The 17112-nt window shown below is 42.1% G+C and overlaps 1 protein-coding gene across 1 annotated transcript in view; it reads left to right on the top strand.

Annotated features, from left to right (window-relative positions):
• The first annotated feature begins 1809 nt into the window (after positions 1-1809).
• The window catches only part of GNAL (G protein subunit alpha L), a 198719-nt gene continuing 183416 nt past the window's right edge, over positions 1810-17112 (top strand). Inside the window, exon 1 of the mRNA XM_068395775.1 lies at positions 1810-2348. Within this exon, the coding sequence (XP_068251876.1) occupies positions 1904-2348 (445 nt within the window). The 5' untranslated portion in view covers positions 1810-1903. The remainder of the gene's footprint in view (positions 2349-17112) is intronic.

Below are 17112 nucleotides of genomic sequence, written 5' to 3'. Positions count from 1 at the left end.
AGAGGACATTTGCTAAATTGTTTGACATGAATAGATCTGTCACAAAAACAATTCTGTTTCCCATGTCCGGGAACTAAAAACTGTGGCCAGTTTGCTCTAATTCATTCATCGTAAAGAAGTACAGGAATTGTACCTCCCTCCATTTCTTCATACAGCAGTATATAAATAGCAGCATCTATTAATATAACATTGGTCAGTGGAAAAAATTAGGAAAGCAAAACAATGACCTGATACAACAGGGTCATTACAGAATCCAAAGAGACGCTGCATGAATAAAGAGGTTCATGAACGCAGACAGTCATAGAATCATAGAATCCTTTTGGTTGGAAAGGACCTTCAAGATCATCGAGACCAACCATTAACCTAACACTGCCAAGTCCACCACCAAACCATATCCCTAAGCACCACATCTACTCGTCTTTTAAATACCTCCAGGGATGGTGACTCCACCACTTCCCTGGGCAGCCTGTTCCAATGCTTCATAAACCTTTCAGTGAAGAAATTTTTCCTGACATCCAGTCTAAACCTCTCTTGGAACAACTTGAGGCTATTTCCTCTCGTCCTATCACTTGTTACTTGGGAGAAGAGACTGACACCCTCCTCGCTACAACCTCTTTTCAGGTAGTTGTAGAGAGCGATAAGGTCTCCCCTCAGCCTCCTTTTCTCCAGACTAAACAACCCCAGTTCCCTCAGCCGCTCCTCATAAGACTTGTGCTCTAGACCCTTCACCAGCTTTGTTGCCTTTCTTTGGACTCGCTCCAGCACCTCAATGTCTTTCTTGTAGTAATGTTACTGAAGTAAGTCAAGAGACTCTAAATTATGATCAGGTATGCATCAATCATAATAGTGAACATACGATTTTTGTTCTAAGATTGAGACACACTGTTTCTTCCAGTAGCCACATGCCCCTGAAAAAACTTACAATTTTATTATAGTAGAAAACCTGATGAGATTATGAAGAAGGTGGAGATGCACGAAGCAGAAGGAGAAGCCATTTGAGACACATTCGGAGTAACCTGAATTTGTCCAGGACTTCTCGTGAGGAGGGTTGCCACTGCCTTTCAAGCACCAGCCTTCCCCTCCACAGCCCACAACAGCATGCTGCTGGAGTACTACTATTGCCAATGCTGACTGAAGAGCGCGAGCGAACCCACACATCGCCTATTATTTTCTCCTCCCGTTGCACCCAAAGCCTTCCTCCCACAGCACCGTTAGTCAGCGTGTGGGTGAGAAAGCCGTCATGTGTGTACAGGGGCTGAACACCGTGTTGTAGCTGTGAGGATGGCGGGGTCTGCCTCGGCTTCTCCCCGGCGCCGCTGTCACTTTCTCTGTGAGAGGCCTCGGCCTTGGTTTCTCCCCGAGGATGCCGGGGGGAGAGGCTGTCTGTCAGGGGCTCAGGCCTGGGCCGCCCGCCGTGCCCCCAAGGCTCACACAGGCGGCCCCGGTGGCCCTTCCAGGAGGGAGGAAACAAGGAGGGCGAGTGGTGCACGCAGCAGTGGTGTACGGTGTCCCCTCAGCGCGGACAGGCGGCCACGGGGCGGGCTGGCGTGGGGGGACGGCAGCGCCGGTTGAGGCAGGGGTTGGCGTGCTGCGAGCGTCTGGTGCGCCTGTGTGGCGGCGCGGGCGGCGTGCCCCCGCCCTTCCCCCGCCGGCGCCCGGTGCTGCGCGGTGGGTTGGCGCTGGGGTATTTACGGTAAGGTGGACCCGGCGGTGGCAATTTGGTGTCAGGTGATCGGCGTTGAGAAGCCGTTTGCCGCCGCCCGGGAAGGAAAAATGCAAGATGGCCCGGCGGCGCCGTGAGGGGTTTCGCGGCGACCCCTCCTCCCCGGTGTGTAGGGCCGGCGGGAGGCGCTGAGGCGAACCCTGCCGCGCCAGAGCCCGTCCCCGGTGGGGGCACCGAGCCATGGGGCTCTGCTACAGCCTGCGCCCGCGGCTCTTCGGTGACGCCGGCGGTGGCGGCTCCATCTCCAGCACCGCCTCGGAGCCCGAAGCGCCGGCGGAGCCTCACGCCGCCCCGCAGCCGCAGCCCCTCGGCGCTCCGCTCAGGCCCAGCGGTAAGCCCGGCGGGGAGGCAGACGGGCCGCCGCTGCTGCTGCAGAACGGTAGCGGTAACGGGGCGGCCCCTGAGCGGCCGCAGCCGCCCAATGCCGGCGGCCCCGGTGGCGGGGGGAAGGCGGCGCGGCAGCAGGCGCTGCACCAGCCGCCGGCGCTGCAGAGACCCTGGGAGAAACTGCGCCTGGAGGAGCGGGAGGCGGAGAAGGAGGCGAGGAAAGTCAGCAAGAGCATCGACCGAGCGCTCAAGGAGCAGAAGCGGGAGTACAAGCAGACGCACCGCCTGCTGCTGCTGGGTACGTGTGTGTGTGTGCGCACACGGATGTGTGCGTGCCTGTGCGGGGCGGGCAGGTGCCCCGCGGGTCTCCCCGGCAGCGCCCCCTCCCCGGCTTCCCCCGTTTTCCTTGGGCGCCCTCCATCCCTCCTTTGTCTCCCCGCTGCCCCCCCTCCCGCGCCCCGGCCCTGCCCTCCCGGCCGTCTCGGTCCCCGGGCTCTCCCCCAGACAGGTTTACACCTTCCTTTCCCTTCCTCCTCCCCCTCTGCTCTCCTCCCCGCTCCTGGCCCTGGCAGTGGTTTTGCAATGGAGAACGCGATCGGCGCTGGTCCTGCGAGGGCGGGCGGCTCCACCCAGGCCGGCGGATGGGGGAGCAGCGGGGTCTTCCGGGGGAGAGGAGCCCTGCCCCGAGCGGGGAGCGGCCGCCATAGCCCCGCGGGGGCTGCCTGGGCGGGAAGTTGTCTTGGCGCCCCAGAAACTCGGAAACATTAAAAAAAAGCACAGTAGAAAGGAGGAAAAATGGCCCTGCGTGAGCTGTGTATAGCCTGTGGATGATCCTCCTCTGCCGTGTGTAGCCAGGGGTGGTTTAATGAGGAGCGGTAGTAGGGGCTTGTGGCTGCTAAATGAGAGGAGTGGTGATGAGCAATAGGCTCCTTATTTAAAGCAGCAGTGAGCGGTGTAAGGGGAAATAAGAGGGTGTAGGTATGTATATTCCTCACAGGCATCGCCTCTACTACAAGATGCGTTCTTTAGCTGTTGGCTCTCAAATTTTTTAGGGATGACTTGTCAGCTTTTGTCCCCGCTTCTCTGAGGCGCTACGTGCGGTCTGCTATTGCCACTGCTCTTTCTAAGCATTAGTTAATAGCCCTCTCCAGAGGATTTGTACCAGCTGATACATTTACAGTATGGAAACCACAGGGGTATCTAATACAAGCATCTCATTTCCTGCAGGAAACAGAACAGTCATACTGCAGGGCTTTTTTTTTTAGGGTCTGAGCAGAGGGCTTATTTGGCCCCTTAGCTGTGGTCATAAATCTTAGTTTTCTGTTAGTGTGGAAATACTGATTTGCTTCTGCGTTAGCTTGCTTTGTGTGTTTTCGTGACGTTGCGTGGTACGGAGTTTTGGTGGTTATCTATGTGCATTCCAGATTTTGGGTAGTCTTACGTCTTTCTTTATAAAGCTGTGTTTCCATGTTATTGGATTCTTTCGTTCCTGTTGGTGGGTGAGGGGAGGAGAAAATATGAAATACAGTGCACAAAAGGTTTAAGCAATGTTTGCCAGAACTGTAGTGCTCCAATTCTGAAAAACAAATCATGGGCTTTATTATTTCCCATAAAATACCAGCCTGTAGGATACCCGCACAGCCACTAAAAGGAAGGAGGAAGAAGATGTAATTCCTACTTCATGGAATTAATAATATTTTTTGTAAAATGTTTCTTCTGATACTTGAACTGTTACGGTATTTAACTCCAGAATTTTAAATATTCTGTTTAAAAAGTGTATTTTTAAAAGGTTTTTCTTCCTGTAACCTCTGAAAGAGTGTTGTGACTGGTATGGCTACAAGAAGGCAAAGATACTGGTTGGTGGCCTTGCTCTAGAGAGCAATGTAATTGCTTGAACAAAAGGATCCTAACAAATACTGCGTGTAGCCTATAACATGGTTGGTTGTCATAGTAAAGCAGAGCAGTAAACACCTGTTCAGAAACAATGCAATTTGAAAAATAAACCATCTCTGACCCTTGGCACCTTGGCAAGACTCTGTGTTGAATTTTGTATTAAAACTGTGTCATAGTCAGAAAATACTCTCATGATCTCCATATCGCAGAGAGGAATCGCTGGATTATTGTTTCAGCCCTGGCAGATCAGGGCCTAACATAAATGTTTGATTTGGATGTAGGGAGGGCTGCAGGTGCTTTGTGTTGCTGTTTGCAAAGAAGTGGAAATGCTGCTCTAGATAAGAGGAAGATATTTAGAATGTGGAAGGGTTTATTTGTCAGAGAAGAAGTAAAGCAAAATTGCGTTGCACAAGGTAATCGTTTTCAGTCTTGCACAGAGGAAAATACTTGGTATGTATACAAAGGTCTTTTAGAATAAAGAATATTATCAGCTTGATATTTTATAGCATTTCTGGTGGTAAATAACTCGATCCCTGTCCCTAAGGTCTTCTTGGCAGAGTGAACCTAAAAAGCGTACCTTTGCTAGAAAGAGAAGGAATATTTTTGTAGATCAACATGGAGGAAATGCATAGCAGAAGGGAAATGGTGAATGCAGTGACAGCAGAGCACAGTCAGAGAATAAACAAAGTTGAGCAACAGCGTTGGTGTGGGCTTTGTTTGTTTCTTTTTTTAAAACACAAGTTTGTAAATAATAGCTTCATTTTGGTTTGTCCTTGTATGTCTTGTACACGACCTGGGGCAAGTTTGGAGGGTATTACACTGCATTTTCCTGTAAAATTTTGATATGTTTTAAGGAGCTACTACTAGATATCAAAAGGGAATGCAAATAAATGCACTAATATAAGAACACGAATAATCTCTGCAGTCTCCAAATAAGTAGTATATTAGAAGAGAAGCTTCTATAAACGTTTGAAAACAACCTTTCCCTAAAAGCACACTAAATCTCCTTTTATTATGTCAAATGAAAACAACCAGCTTTGTGATGAGCTGTGCATATAAGTTACCAAAATATTACGAAGTCTCGAAGGCTTTTTTAGTGTATGTTGGTAAATAGCTCTCTAAGAACGTGTTCTTGCCTGTGACAGCTTCCACCCAACTAATGTCTGGTGCTGCACATGGTGTTTTGATGCTCCCCTCTAACCTACGTTCAGAAACAATATGTTTTGTCATAACCAATAATTGTGAAAAGGGGGATGTGCAGCCAGTCCTTGAGATCAGCTGTCTGTGCGTACCTCCCACATCAATGGGTGTATCAGTATCAGGTGGCTGTAACTGTGATGCAGGGGCTTTACTGGTGCGCTGGAATAACAGCTAACACGGTTTGGGTTGGTTTGTTTGTTTTTTCCTCTTCTGCAAGAAGATAAACCCACATAAAATGGAAGCTGGCTTTCCACCGCAGTTGGCTGTTTCTTGTTTAATGTCCACTTTAAAAAGAGGAGAAAAGGCTGGAAACCTTGAATTGATTATTGTGCACTGTATGATTTGCGTTTTCTTTTTTTATGTCCTTTTATTTTTATAAGTGAAAATGTTAATCTGTGCAGAATTCTTAGGATGCTTTTGCTAACCCTGAGATGAGGATTTTTTTTAAGCATACATATTTATTGCAAAGATTTATGGGGCTTGGTCAGAGTCTTGTAGGTTTGGTTTCTGTCTTGTTTTGTGTTTGGTCTTTTTTTTTTCCAGAGAACTGCAAACACTCCCTTCTACAAGACAGTTTTAGCTGCTGATTTCCTAGAAACTGTACAAACATTATAAATCACTTTATAGAAGGAATTTAAATTCTCTTTTCCATTCCTGTATTTTAAACTATATTGGGAGTAAGGGGGGTGAAGGGGGATTGGCTTTAAACAAAGTGCTGACCATTGTGTTATAGTTAAGGCTGGTGTAACGTTGAAGTAAGCCATAGATAGAATTTTTTTTTTTTTTTCCCTAGGTAGCTGTTGTCTTCTAGTTTCCTCTGGCTCCTGTTTTTTTTGTTGTTGTTTTTTTTTTTTTTTCCCCCCTGACTCCTGGTTGCTGTCCTGACGTTGGATGACTTTCTCAAGCAGAACTCATTCTTTTGCACTTGCCTGCTAAACTGAAACTGAAAGTGCTGGGAGTAAAAGCTTTTCAGTTCAACAGAAACTGAAAGTAATGATATAGGGATTGAGGGAGGGAAGATGGAGGTAGTCATTTTCTTCATTTAAAAGGTACTGTAGCTGCTTACATGATACCTAAGTATTGACTTGATAGTGAAATTTAGACATGTTTGATGATGTTTATGTACAAAGGTGTATAAAGCATACAAAGAAACATAGCTCCCCTGAATTGATCGAAATCAAACACAAAGATGACTTGTCAAGCTTGGGGAGTTCCTAAGCAGTAGATCCCTGAAAGTTCAGAGGTGTGTAACAGAACTAATGCTTTACTACAGTTTTATTTTCTTAACTACACACCTATTGACTGTTGTCAGAACTAAACTGTATTGCAAAAAGGATTTCTGCTCTGACAGTGACTTTTAGACTAAAATTGCAGTCTGTTATGTATGTATGCTGCATCAGCAAACCCTTAAGTTTATCATCCCAAAATCAGTTTTAAGTATTAAAATTAAACTTAATAAATCTTATTTTTTAATAACTTTTATGTGGTGCCAACTCATGCTTATTGATAAATACCTGAATTTAGTTTAGCATGATGTGCTGATACTTTCCTGTGCCTGCATAAGGCTGTGCTTGGGGTGTTTTTCTGTTGCCACCAGAGATGATGCCCTCCCTGGTCCTTAACTGAGCTGGGCACTACTGCTTGTGTCCCAGGGTGTTGCACCCTCTTGTTGCATCCTATACATGCCTATCTAGTCTTTACGAAAAAACTTGTTGGTTTGTGCTGATAGATTTAGGATCCCTACAGCCAGGTAGTTCTACCATGTAAATAATGGATATATAATTGGTAGGAACAGATATTTTGAGGACTTTGAAATAACGGGCTGCAAATACTGACTACTGTAATAAAATAAATGGGGTTTATAATCCCTAATCCTTTGCATCATTTGCATGTCTTTCCAAATGCTCTTCTGCTTTTTGTTGTAACTTACGGCATCATACGAAGTGATATATGCACTCCTTGCAGATGACAAGACCAGCGGGCAGAAGTCATCAGGGTGCGTTGGAATTAGTTCTTAACTTCGGGATTTTTTTAGATGTACTGAAAGCGATCCTTGATTTACAACACTTGGCTTTTCTTTATTCTGTAGATTACCGATTAATTGCATTTAGCCCATATTTAGTTGTTTTAACTGATTTACGTTCTTTGATTAATTTTGCTTATTTTTTAATCACTTCATATTTAAGAAAAAAATACACTTTTTTGGTCTATTCCATGTTAAGTGTAGCAGTGCTGGGAGACTCTTAACTTCTCTGCAAGGATGAGTTCTGCAGCTGTTACTTAGGCAACATGAACTTTCAGTTATTAGGCAAGTTTTGTATATCAATGTGTATTCCACAAATGCTTATGGTAACATAGTGTCTTAATTAAGAAAGCTATGCTAGTATCTTCTTTGTCATTTTAAGCTTCCGTTACCATTGGAACTTCTCAACTGCAGAAATTTTAAAGAGTATGTAAAACTTCTGGATTTGCACATTTGTTTTTACTTTCCCAGCACCTTTTTTTTCCCCCAGTTTAGAAGAAATACAGTTTGAAACTTTGTTCCCATGTTCATCCCTTTCCACTGCCCAACTGCCACCCCATATTTCTTACTTTGCCAGCACTTTGGCATCCCTTAACTGAATCTTACAATATTTTTTTCAATCTCCAAGGTAACGGTATAAATAATAGTTATACTGTGGCGTTATTTTTTTTCCCATTTTAGCATCTTTGACACAATGAAACTATACAAATTTGGGGAAATATTTACAGTTTGTGTGGGGTTTGTTTTTTTTTTTTTCCCCTAGTCATGGCTTCCTTCAACTTACTTTTCAAGTCAGGTACGATTTGAGCTTAGAAAGCTGAACTAATTTTTAAAAAATTCTTTCTTCTTTTCTTTTTAATCCAACAGCCTGGCTGAGCTGTGGAGGAAACCTGGCCCTCTCTCTGCTTACCAAGTTGGACTTATTTGATAGCCTGTTCTAGAAACATTTTGGTTTAGCTGAATGATGTGGAAATGGTTCTTCTCCACGGACTTCTGAATAATAGTAGAAAAACAAAATGGTGCAAGTAAGATAACGGAAACTTCTGAGTTACCATTTTGCATTGGGGAAGTCTTGACCATACCTTTCAGTGTTTTCTTAAATGCTGTGTGGTTTGGATCTTTTGTAATGTCCAGTAAGAGCCTCTTCTTAGAGTAGACGCTTGATGGGTTGAACAGATTAGTAAAATGAAGAACGGAACAGATGTTATTCAGCCAATTGACTGGTGCCACGGTCCAAAAGAAATCTAAAGCTGTCTTTCACTGAAGATGCAGATCTATTTTTAGAGATGGAAAATGTATCAGTAGTTATTACTTCCTATGTTCCTAATAAAAACAGTCTTTTGTAGGTAGTTAAAATCATCTGATTATGGTTATGATTTACAGCCTTGTGTGGTTGTTCAGCCCTATGAGGTATTTGTTGTGCTGCAGTCATCAACACATCTTTCACTTTATGGGCAGAAGCTTTGTCTTATGGTGCCATTACTTACAACTGTCCGACACAACAGTTTTAGGTTTTTTAATATTTTGGATGTTTTCTTTTGACTCATAATATCATAAATCAATAAGGGCTGGATGGTTTGTTTGTTTGCTTTTTAAATACCCAGGAGTGCACAGTCTGGAAGAAGTGAAGCCTCTTACCTGATCTGTGGACATCATATTTATGCCTTTTCCAAAAGTGGATGAGCATGTTAAGTATACTGACTAGCAGTATTTCGTATTATCCCTGTAGCACTGTATAGCTGTATGTGAAACTGCTGTCTCTCATGATTTGTCTGCACATGAATATTGAATAAAAGTTTAAGGACTTAAAGCCTTGCTGGATAAGCTGTATGAAGAAGGAAGGACATGCTGTTTGGGACAAGAATAGATAAAAGGTGTTTAAGAAAATATTTATTATTTCTTCTTCTGTGTTCACATACAAAGGATCAAAAAATCCAAGAAAAACCCTGCCAACTAATGTCTGTAACATAAGGCATAACATCAGTCACCTGTAGTGAAAGATCTTAACTGATAAGATCTCTTTGAAGTCAAACCTGAATTGCTTCCTCATAATCTGGTATTTTACATTTGTTTGTTTTTAAACTTAAGCTTGAAGAATTATAAATTCCACTTATTTAAAGTAATGCTAGGTTTCAAGAATAATAAATTATTCTTTCCCAAAATACCATTACTGTAGTAAGTCAAATCCAGGTTGTATTTTTAATTCTGTACTGTTATCTTTAACTTCATTTTAGCCAAGAATTTACATCATGTGGGAACAGCATGCATTTTGGAGATTATAAAGCTGTTTAAAAGTAGAAAGCTTCCCCCCCACCCTCCCCAAGTATTTAAAATAAACAACAAGAAAAAGAATTGAAGTGTCTTTCACTTTGTTTATGATAGGCAATACAATTTTGACAGTTTCTTTTAAGAAGACTTCACTCCTATAAAGGGCAAAAAGGAAGCCCTTCTCAGCACTCAATTCAGGCAAATCATCTAGTTGGTCTTCAGAAGCTTCAGAAAAGGAGAACGTGCCTTCTGTGATTTGGGTTAGTGCATGCAATGGTTATAAGTAGCAGGCTGAAAAATATGTGTAATAAAAACCCGACAATAAGTTGAGTCTTCACTCTCTGTGCATATCATTTCCCCACCCCCAATCCCTCTTTTTTAATTATTTGGAAATGTAGACTTTGTGTGATGCATGTAATATACTCTGTATTTCATTTGTCATATGTGGATTAATATGAGTAGAAAGAGTTTTATTTTTCCATCACGAAGGATGAAGGCTAGGTTAAACTGCGAAAAGTGTGGATGATCGTGGATCCTTGTTTTTCTGTGCAAGTGTAATTTATATTAAGCAACTTAATCTTTTATTGAAAAATGTCATTAATGTTGCTGGAGACATTACCAACTCTGTTACGCTACAATTCTCTTAATTGTGGAAAATTAGTCATTCTGGATCTTGAAGCAGATGCAGAATGCACTGCATGGTGTTAGGCAGTGCTGCCTTAATAATCATCTTTATTTTCTTGAACAGCTCACATGTGGAGGACTAAGCTCCAACAGAAGCAAGTTGCTTTTTGTCTTGAGTGAGAGCACTCATTTGTATTTCACATGCTTGAATTCATTTCATGTTGATGGAATAATAGTTTTCTATTCCAGATGATACTTTTTCAGATAGAGGTACACACACACGCACACACACAGAGATCTGTGCGTGCACGCACATGACCACTGAAGTTCTTGTAAAACACGGTAGATCGCCTTGAGGAGTCTAGGTGAATTAAACCAGCCTTCAAGAGTATGTGGTTGGATTATATCCTGGCCTATCTCATAGGCTTAAAGCTTTGTAAGAACAGGGCAAGTCTAGTGAATTCTGTAACAAGATTGGGATTTTTCATCCTTTGACTCATTGGACATTTGAATTACAAAATAGACTTATGGTATTATCTTCTGCCTGTTCTGAGCTTGCTGTACTTGTCTAATTCACTTTCTAGGAGAGGTGTGAACAAGATATTAAGCGCTTCTAACGTGTACCAGCCTTTGCAAAGACAAACTTCTTTTTTATGTTCTTATACTAACTATAAAGCTAAGATGCAGAAGAATATAATAAATTGTATAAAGGACATATAGAAATAACCAGTTCATAATCTGCAAAGGTATGGTAGAGAGTGGGGTTTTTTAATTAAAAAAAAAAAAAAGTCTTTCCTTTCTGAATGGCAAGATGCTGTGGAAGGTATTTATGTCTCGTAACACGTCTGTTTTCCCCCAATCATAATATTAAAAACAGAATAAAGAAAAAAATCCTTGATGTGTACAAGATAAGTTTTTCTGCTTCAGCTGTCCTTAAGAACCTTGCAGTATACTACAAGTATACTACTGTTATGTGTGATGCCGTGCAACCTAGTCATGTATAAACAAGCAGGAAAACTGCATTAATGATCAGCTATAACTAAGATGACTTTCAGATCCTTTTATTCGTTGTATCTACTGACTTGTGAGCGTGGCTTAGTGCAGAACAGTAGCTGTTCAAACTGTTTTTAGTATAGAGCTTCTGTATGTTTATTAGGTCTGCCATTTTTTTCCTTAGAAAATGCATATGACTGTAAAAATTACACTTCACAAATCTTTGTGAGCTGTTTAAGTTATTGAACACATTATCAGTCCGCTTGAGAGCAATGGAGACTGGAAATCCTGCATTCTTTAATTGGAACAAACTGGGATCCAAATCCCATTCAAAATATCATGCAATTTTATCTTAATATTTTAGATCACATATCTATTCTGTTGCTCAGGGCTTGTCTTTTATCTGTGGTACTGTGCCTGAATAATAAATCCTGTGGGATCTTACCGAAGTTGAGGTTAGTGTTGGATAAACCATGTCAGTAATTCAGAAATAACTGCATTGCAGAGCTGGTTTCTGACTATTGGAACTTCTGGGTGTTGTCAGTTAATCTAAAAAGGCCAGAGGAATTATGAAGAAAGTTCAATGACTTGTCCACAAATACAGAATAAATTTAGGCAGAATTTGAATTACCATCTGAGCAGATGTGTAGTCAAAACAAGCTGTGACTTGACAACAGCTAGAGTGGAAGACCTGCAGCAGCATAGCTAAGGTGCCACATTGCTTCTGTGGTAGCACTCGGAGCTTTATCTTGTGTCCCTGGTTCCCTGATAGTTCAGGTGAAAAGAACAGTGGCACTGGATATGAGGGTACTTGTGTGTGACTTGCTATGCAATCAAATGTGCAGTGAAGCAAACATCTTGGTGGCAAGAAAAGGCTACTGTTCCTCTTCCTTAAAAACTGTAACAGCCTGTTTGCTGTGCCAAGCATCTTTCTTTACACCAGTTTCACCAGTTTACAGGTACCACTGCTGTTTGCTGTATCACCTTGATTTGTTCATTATTCACCATTTGCTTTGCACTGAGTGAAGCAGGATTCTCTAGCTAAGCTGCCATGGCTTGTCCCACAGCATAATTAAAACTGTTTATGCTATCTTTGCAATTCTGTGAATTGGAAGTAAACTTGAAAAGAAAATTTTGTGTTAATTTTATTTTAAAGGCAGCTTGGATATTTTTTAATACCTTTTTGAACACAGGGAGGGCATGGTGCTTAATTTCAAGATCAGCTTATGAAAGATCATCTTCTGGTGAAACTTCTGTACAAGGCAGACACTGTTCTGGCATTTTCATAATGGTAACCATTCTTTTTAGTTCCTGCTGAAGTAAATTCTTAGCTTCCTAATGGTTCCTTAATAAAGAGTTGCAACCTTCATGTGGCTTAGTGGATGTTCTTTGTCAGTTTCCACATTTTGCCTGTGAATGAGGAGATCCCAAGGTCAGCTTTTGTTTCTGGTTGTTTATTTTTCAGGCCTATGTACTTTCAGTCACCTTCTGCGAGATGTAAGTTAAAACTGTTCTGCAAGACATTCTCCCCACGAACGTTAGTGAGTAGTTCCTTTTGGAAGGCCAAGTGGTCTCAAAGAGCACTTTAGTGGAGTGAGATGCACTGGATAGGCACTTGTGCATCACACCATGTTACAGTAGATGCAGCAGATAGAACATTGTAGTTTTCCATGAGAAAGGCAGATGCAATATTCATAGATCCAGAGATGCAAGGGCATAAGTCTGGGACCTTACATTTGATGGTCTGTCACTGTGCAGTCCTTACATATTGATTGTTAACTCCTTTAAATGTTTCTCAAGCTGCTCTGTGACATTATACAAGGAAGATTGCTCTCTTGCATCAAGAACTCAAGTCACAGATAAACCTGTTGCCACCAAAACAGTAATTGTGAAGACCACTGTGAATAGTCTCAGTGAACATGTATTCTACAGCTACAGGTTCTGTTCAGGCTCTATAGTTCACCAGTGGTAGCTGGTCAACAGTAGGCATGGAAACAGCAGCTCTGAAGATATTTGTCAAGGTTTATTACAACTTGTGACTTTTTTCTTCTGTTTCCCTCCCCACCCCCGCTTCCAGCTTACACCATGTTTGGAATGAAATGCATACACTTCTGTATTGATTGTGAAATTCTATTAGATGTTAGGGTAGTAGATAACAGCCATGCAATTCAATTATTTCCTTCCTGTCTCACAGTTTCCCAACTTGTCCGTTTTTTAGCAACCCCTCTTATGGAGAATCTACTCTGGTTAAAGATAGATATTAAAGTCAGCAAGAGCTTTAAATCCAGTTCATGTATGTCACTGTTTAAGGCTGGGCGGGTGGTTAAGTGGGTGACAGATGCTCTCTATTAGACTTCTCCTTCCCCAGAGGGGAAAAGGAAAAGAGAAAAGGGAGAGAGACTTAGAGGTTGAAAAGTTAAAATAGTTTTAATAAACAATAACAATGAAAAGGAGTATAATAAATAATGAACTGTGTACGAAAACTGCTGCTGAGCTCCCCGATGATGACCATGTCACCGCGGACGCTGCAGGGCAGGTGCTGGGCAGTCCTGAAGCACATGCGGCAGCAGGCAGGAGCTAGGTTCAGGAGGGAAGGCAGGCACACGGGCAGAGCCCTCCCTGGATGCCGGCCATAAGGGAAGAGAGCGTGACCCTCGTGGTCTCTCAGCTTTAAACTGAGTATGACATGGGTGGGATGGAATACCCTGTTGGTCAGTTCAGGTCACCTGTCCTGTCCGCTCCTCCCTACAGGTGCGACACTTTTACTGGTCCCTTCCTTTGTGAAACAAAGAGACCCAGCAGGAACCCTGGTTTCCACTGCAACAAGCACATCTGGTCAACTTCAGAAAGTAGTCGCTTAAAAGAAACTTAACTGAAAAGTTTGTCCTAGTCCAAACCAGAACAATGTACCACTTGCATTTTCTGCAGCTGCTGTGCTTGAAGCTGTACGGGAAGGAAGAAAGATTGGTGAGTGTCCTTGACTTAGTAAATCCTTTCCACCTTCTGGTGGAAATGGTTCACATTCAAATGGTGATAGTATCCAAAGTTATTCAGGTCTGTAATTGCCTTACCCTATTATTTGTAAAGCAGTAAGTCTGACCAACTTTTTCTTAGGCAAGATCAGTGTTAATTCAACATGCACCTGATTCCTATTTCACAAGCTGTTCACCTTCATCCCTTGAGTCTTCTTCCAAGTTTTGGGTTGCTATATGCATCAGATGTGTAGGTGAGACCACCTTTGCTCATCTAGAAAATTAGTTGATCAAGGGAACAGACCCTTCTGCGGGCTAGAGCCTGAGCTTCACTTCCGATATCTTGATCTGAACCTTATACCATCATAAGCCATGGAATTCACTGAAGGAATTATCCATTCTTTAGAGATGGAGAGATTCCAATCTGTTAAACTTCAGTTTGCAATCTCTTGGCCAAGATTTGGTAGATGTGATGCTAAAATCACATCTATCCTTTTCAAGGCATGTGACCTCATATTCATTATGCTCCACACCTGTCACTGCCCTGGCAAAAAAAAGGAGGAAGGACAGAGGTCAGGTGGTTTCTGATGTGACTGGTATGTGCATTCAGTGGATTTTCTCCCTTTAATTGTTCATCAAGCTATGAAACAATCCTGTCAGTGTTCAATGGGTACACCCTCTTTTGAGTGTGTAGCTCATGTAAGCAATTTCATTATGCAGAGGTTATAATCTTGGGAAGAACTGAAGCTTCACACCAGCTTCCTTAACCATTCAAAGGCCACACAAAACATTGTGACCTGCCGTAGGATATCTGTACATCAAAGTGACGATGGACATCTCAACTATGATGTGTTACAACCACAAGAGAGCAGGTGCAAACTCAAGTCTCCTTTGCCAGGAAGTGGTTATCCTTTGTGATCGGTTTTCAGACAACTCAGCAGTTTGTCCTGCTCCAGGGCCTTGAATGTTTAGTGGAAGAACTGAGCAGAGCTTTGTGTCTCATCTTCTGATGGGCTGATCTTCTGAGTTAAGTACCTTTTCAGAAGCAGTAGAATTGCTCATTTTACAGTTATTTCTCCTGTCCAACGTCTTACCATCCGCGAAATCTCTTACCACTCACAGAAAGAGCAGAGCAGAAACAGCAGCTAATTAGCAGAAAGACAAGTTACTTAGTATATGTAGATCAGCTGGACATCTTCTGCCTCTAAACCTTCTGTTCACCTTCCCCTCTATTTGTGAGCTCTCTTAGTAATTGTTTCTCCCTTTCTGCATATTTGCTTTGCAGTGTTACGGGATTTACTCTTCTGTACATACCCACGTGCTGAGCTTGAGGAAGGCTCAAATACAAGTGTTCCCCTAGGCTCTTGCTCTTCGTTTTTGAGCAATATGATGTGCATATTTACAGTACTGGTGTGCGTATTAACTGCAGACATCAGTCATTTGAAACTCATTAGTAATGAGTAAATAACTGTTGGACTTGATGATCTTAAAGGTCTTTCCCAACCAAAACGATTCTATGATTCTAACAAACTCACAGGTCTTCATTGAGGTGAGGATGTTCCTAACTTCATATCTCCCAAAGAGATTTCTTTAAACCCATTTTAGCTTGTGTTTTGAGACAGAACTAAATCAAACTAAACAAGTGATGTCAATTTTTAAAAGAAGAAGTAAAGCTGAGAAACCCTTCCATTCCCTGATGCAGAAGGGATAGCATATTATACCTGATACTTGGATTAGAAAGGTTCAAATACAAATAGTTGGGGGGGGGGGGCGGTGATGCTTCCCTAAAGATGTTGGGAAGGGAGCAATCTGCCTTGGGATTTTTGTGACTAAATGAATAATATCATTGCAAATTTTTGGCTTCCAAGGGCACAGTATATCCTTGCATACTACAGTTTGTGTATATCAACTTACCAACGCTATGAATAATGTTCTTATGCAGGCTTAGTCTTCTACTAAAAACTATTTAAGGCTATTCTTCTCTAGGGTGGGAAAAACTATAGCTGAATAACTCAAGAAAAGTCTGTTCATCCTGTTAATCTGTAAAATTACCAGTGCATTGTTCTTCTGATTTAAAAAAGTAAAACATGATTGTCCTTTTGTATTTTGAGAAAACTAACTAATTGAGAATTTTTTTGTTTCTAAGTTTGTAAGTAGATTTGTTCATCAAAACAGCAAGTATGGCATTTTAATGGTGTGGTGTTAATGAAGTGGTGCTACTGTAACAAGTGATAGTAGACCCAAAATCTGCATGGTTGTGTGGCTTGTGTGTACCACTAAGATGATTAGAAGGGGGCTGCCTTTTTCAGTAAAGCTTGGATGCGTAAATAGAGTGTAAATATGGCAGGAGGAATGAGACCTGTGTAGAATCTCAGCTGTAGACTCTCAGCTTAGGACATTTTAGCTGGCTTGAAAAGTTTTCCTACTTGACTCATCTCTGACTTCTCCCTACTTTCATCCTTTCAAGGCTTTCAGAGGGGACCAGGAGCCATAATCTCGAATGGGGTAACAAACCCAGAAGTAGGACTGACCAGAGAAAGGTTTGCAATTGAGTGTTATTCTTCATCATGGGTTTTTCTTGTTGAATTCATATATTCATTGCATTGTATCTTTAATCCTCGTGGTGGCAGCAAATACTAAGAGAAAAGAAGCTAATCCTAGTGCAGACGACCTGTATTTTAATTACAGTTAAAAGGAACATGCTTATATTTATATTTTTAGCTTTTGTTTCCAGTGGAGCAGCTCAAAAACAGAAGGTCAGCTTGAGCTGCAAAACATCCTCTTCTGAGACTTCAGTTCAGTTTATATGATCTGGTGAAAGCCATTCAGTTGGGAAAAGATTTCCTCTTCTCCCCACCCCCAACACCAGCAGGTAAAGGTAGCATTGGTGAAGATACTCAACTGTTGAGAGAACTTACGTGTCAGGGTTAGAGTTTCAGTTGTCCAAAATGTTGTCCAAAAGCTATTTTAGTTGTTGATTTGTGGGTTTTTTTTGTTAACCACAGCACAGGTACCAAGACTCTGTTGTTCTAAGGACCGCACTACCATAGTCTTTCGTAAAGACAATGATTTGCATACAAAATCAGGGT

This window comes from Nyctibius grandis, chromosome 3 (assembly GCF_013368605.1).
Source record: "Nyctibius grandis isolate bNycGra1 chromosome 3, bNycGra1.pri, whole genome shotgun sequence".
NCBI lineage: Eukaryota > Metazoa > Chordata > Aves > Nyctibiiformes > Nyctibiidae > Nyctibius > Nyctibius grandis.
The sequence above is the reverse complement of the archived record's forward strand: the minus strand, read 5'-3'. Positions and strand labels throughout refer to the sequence as shown.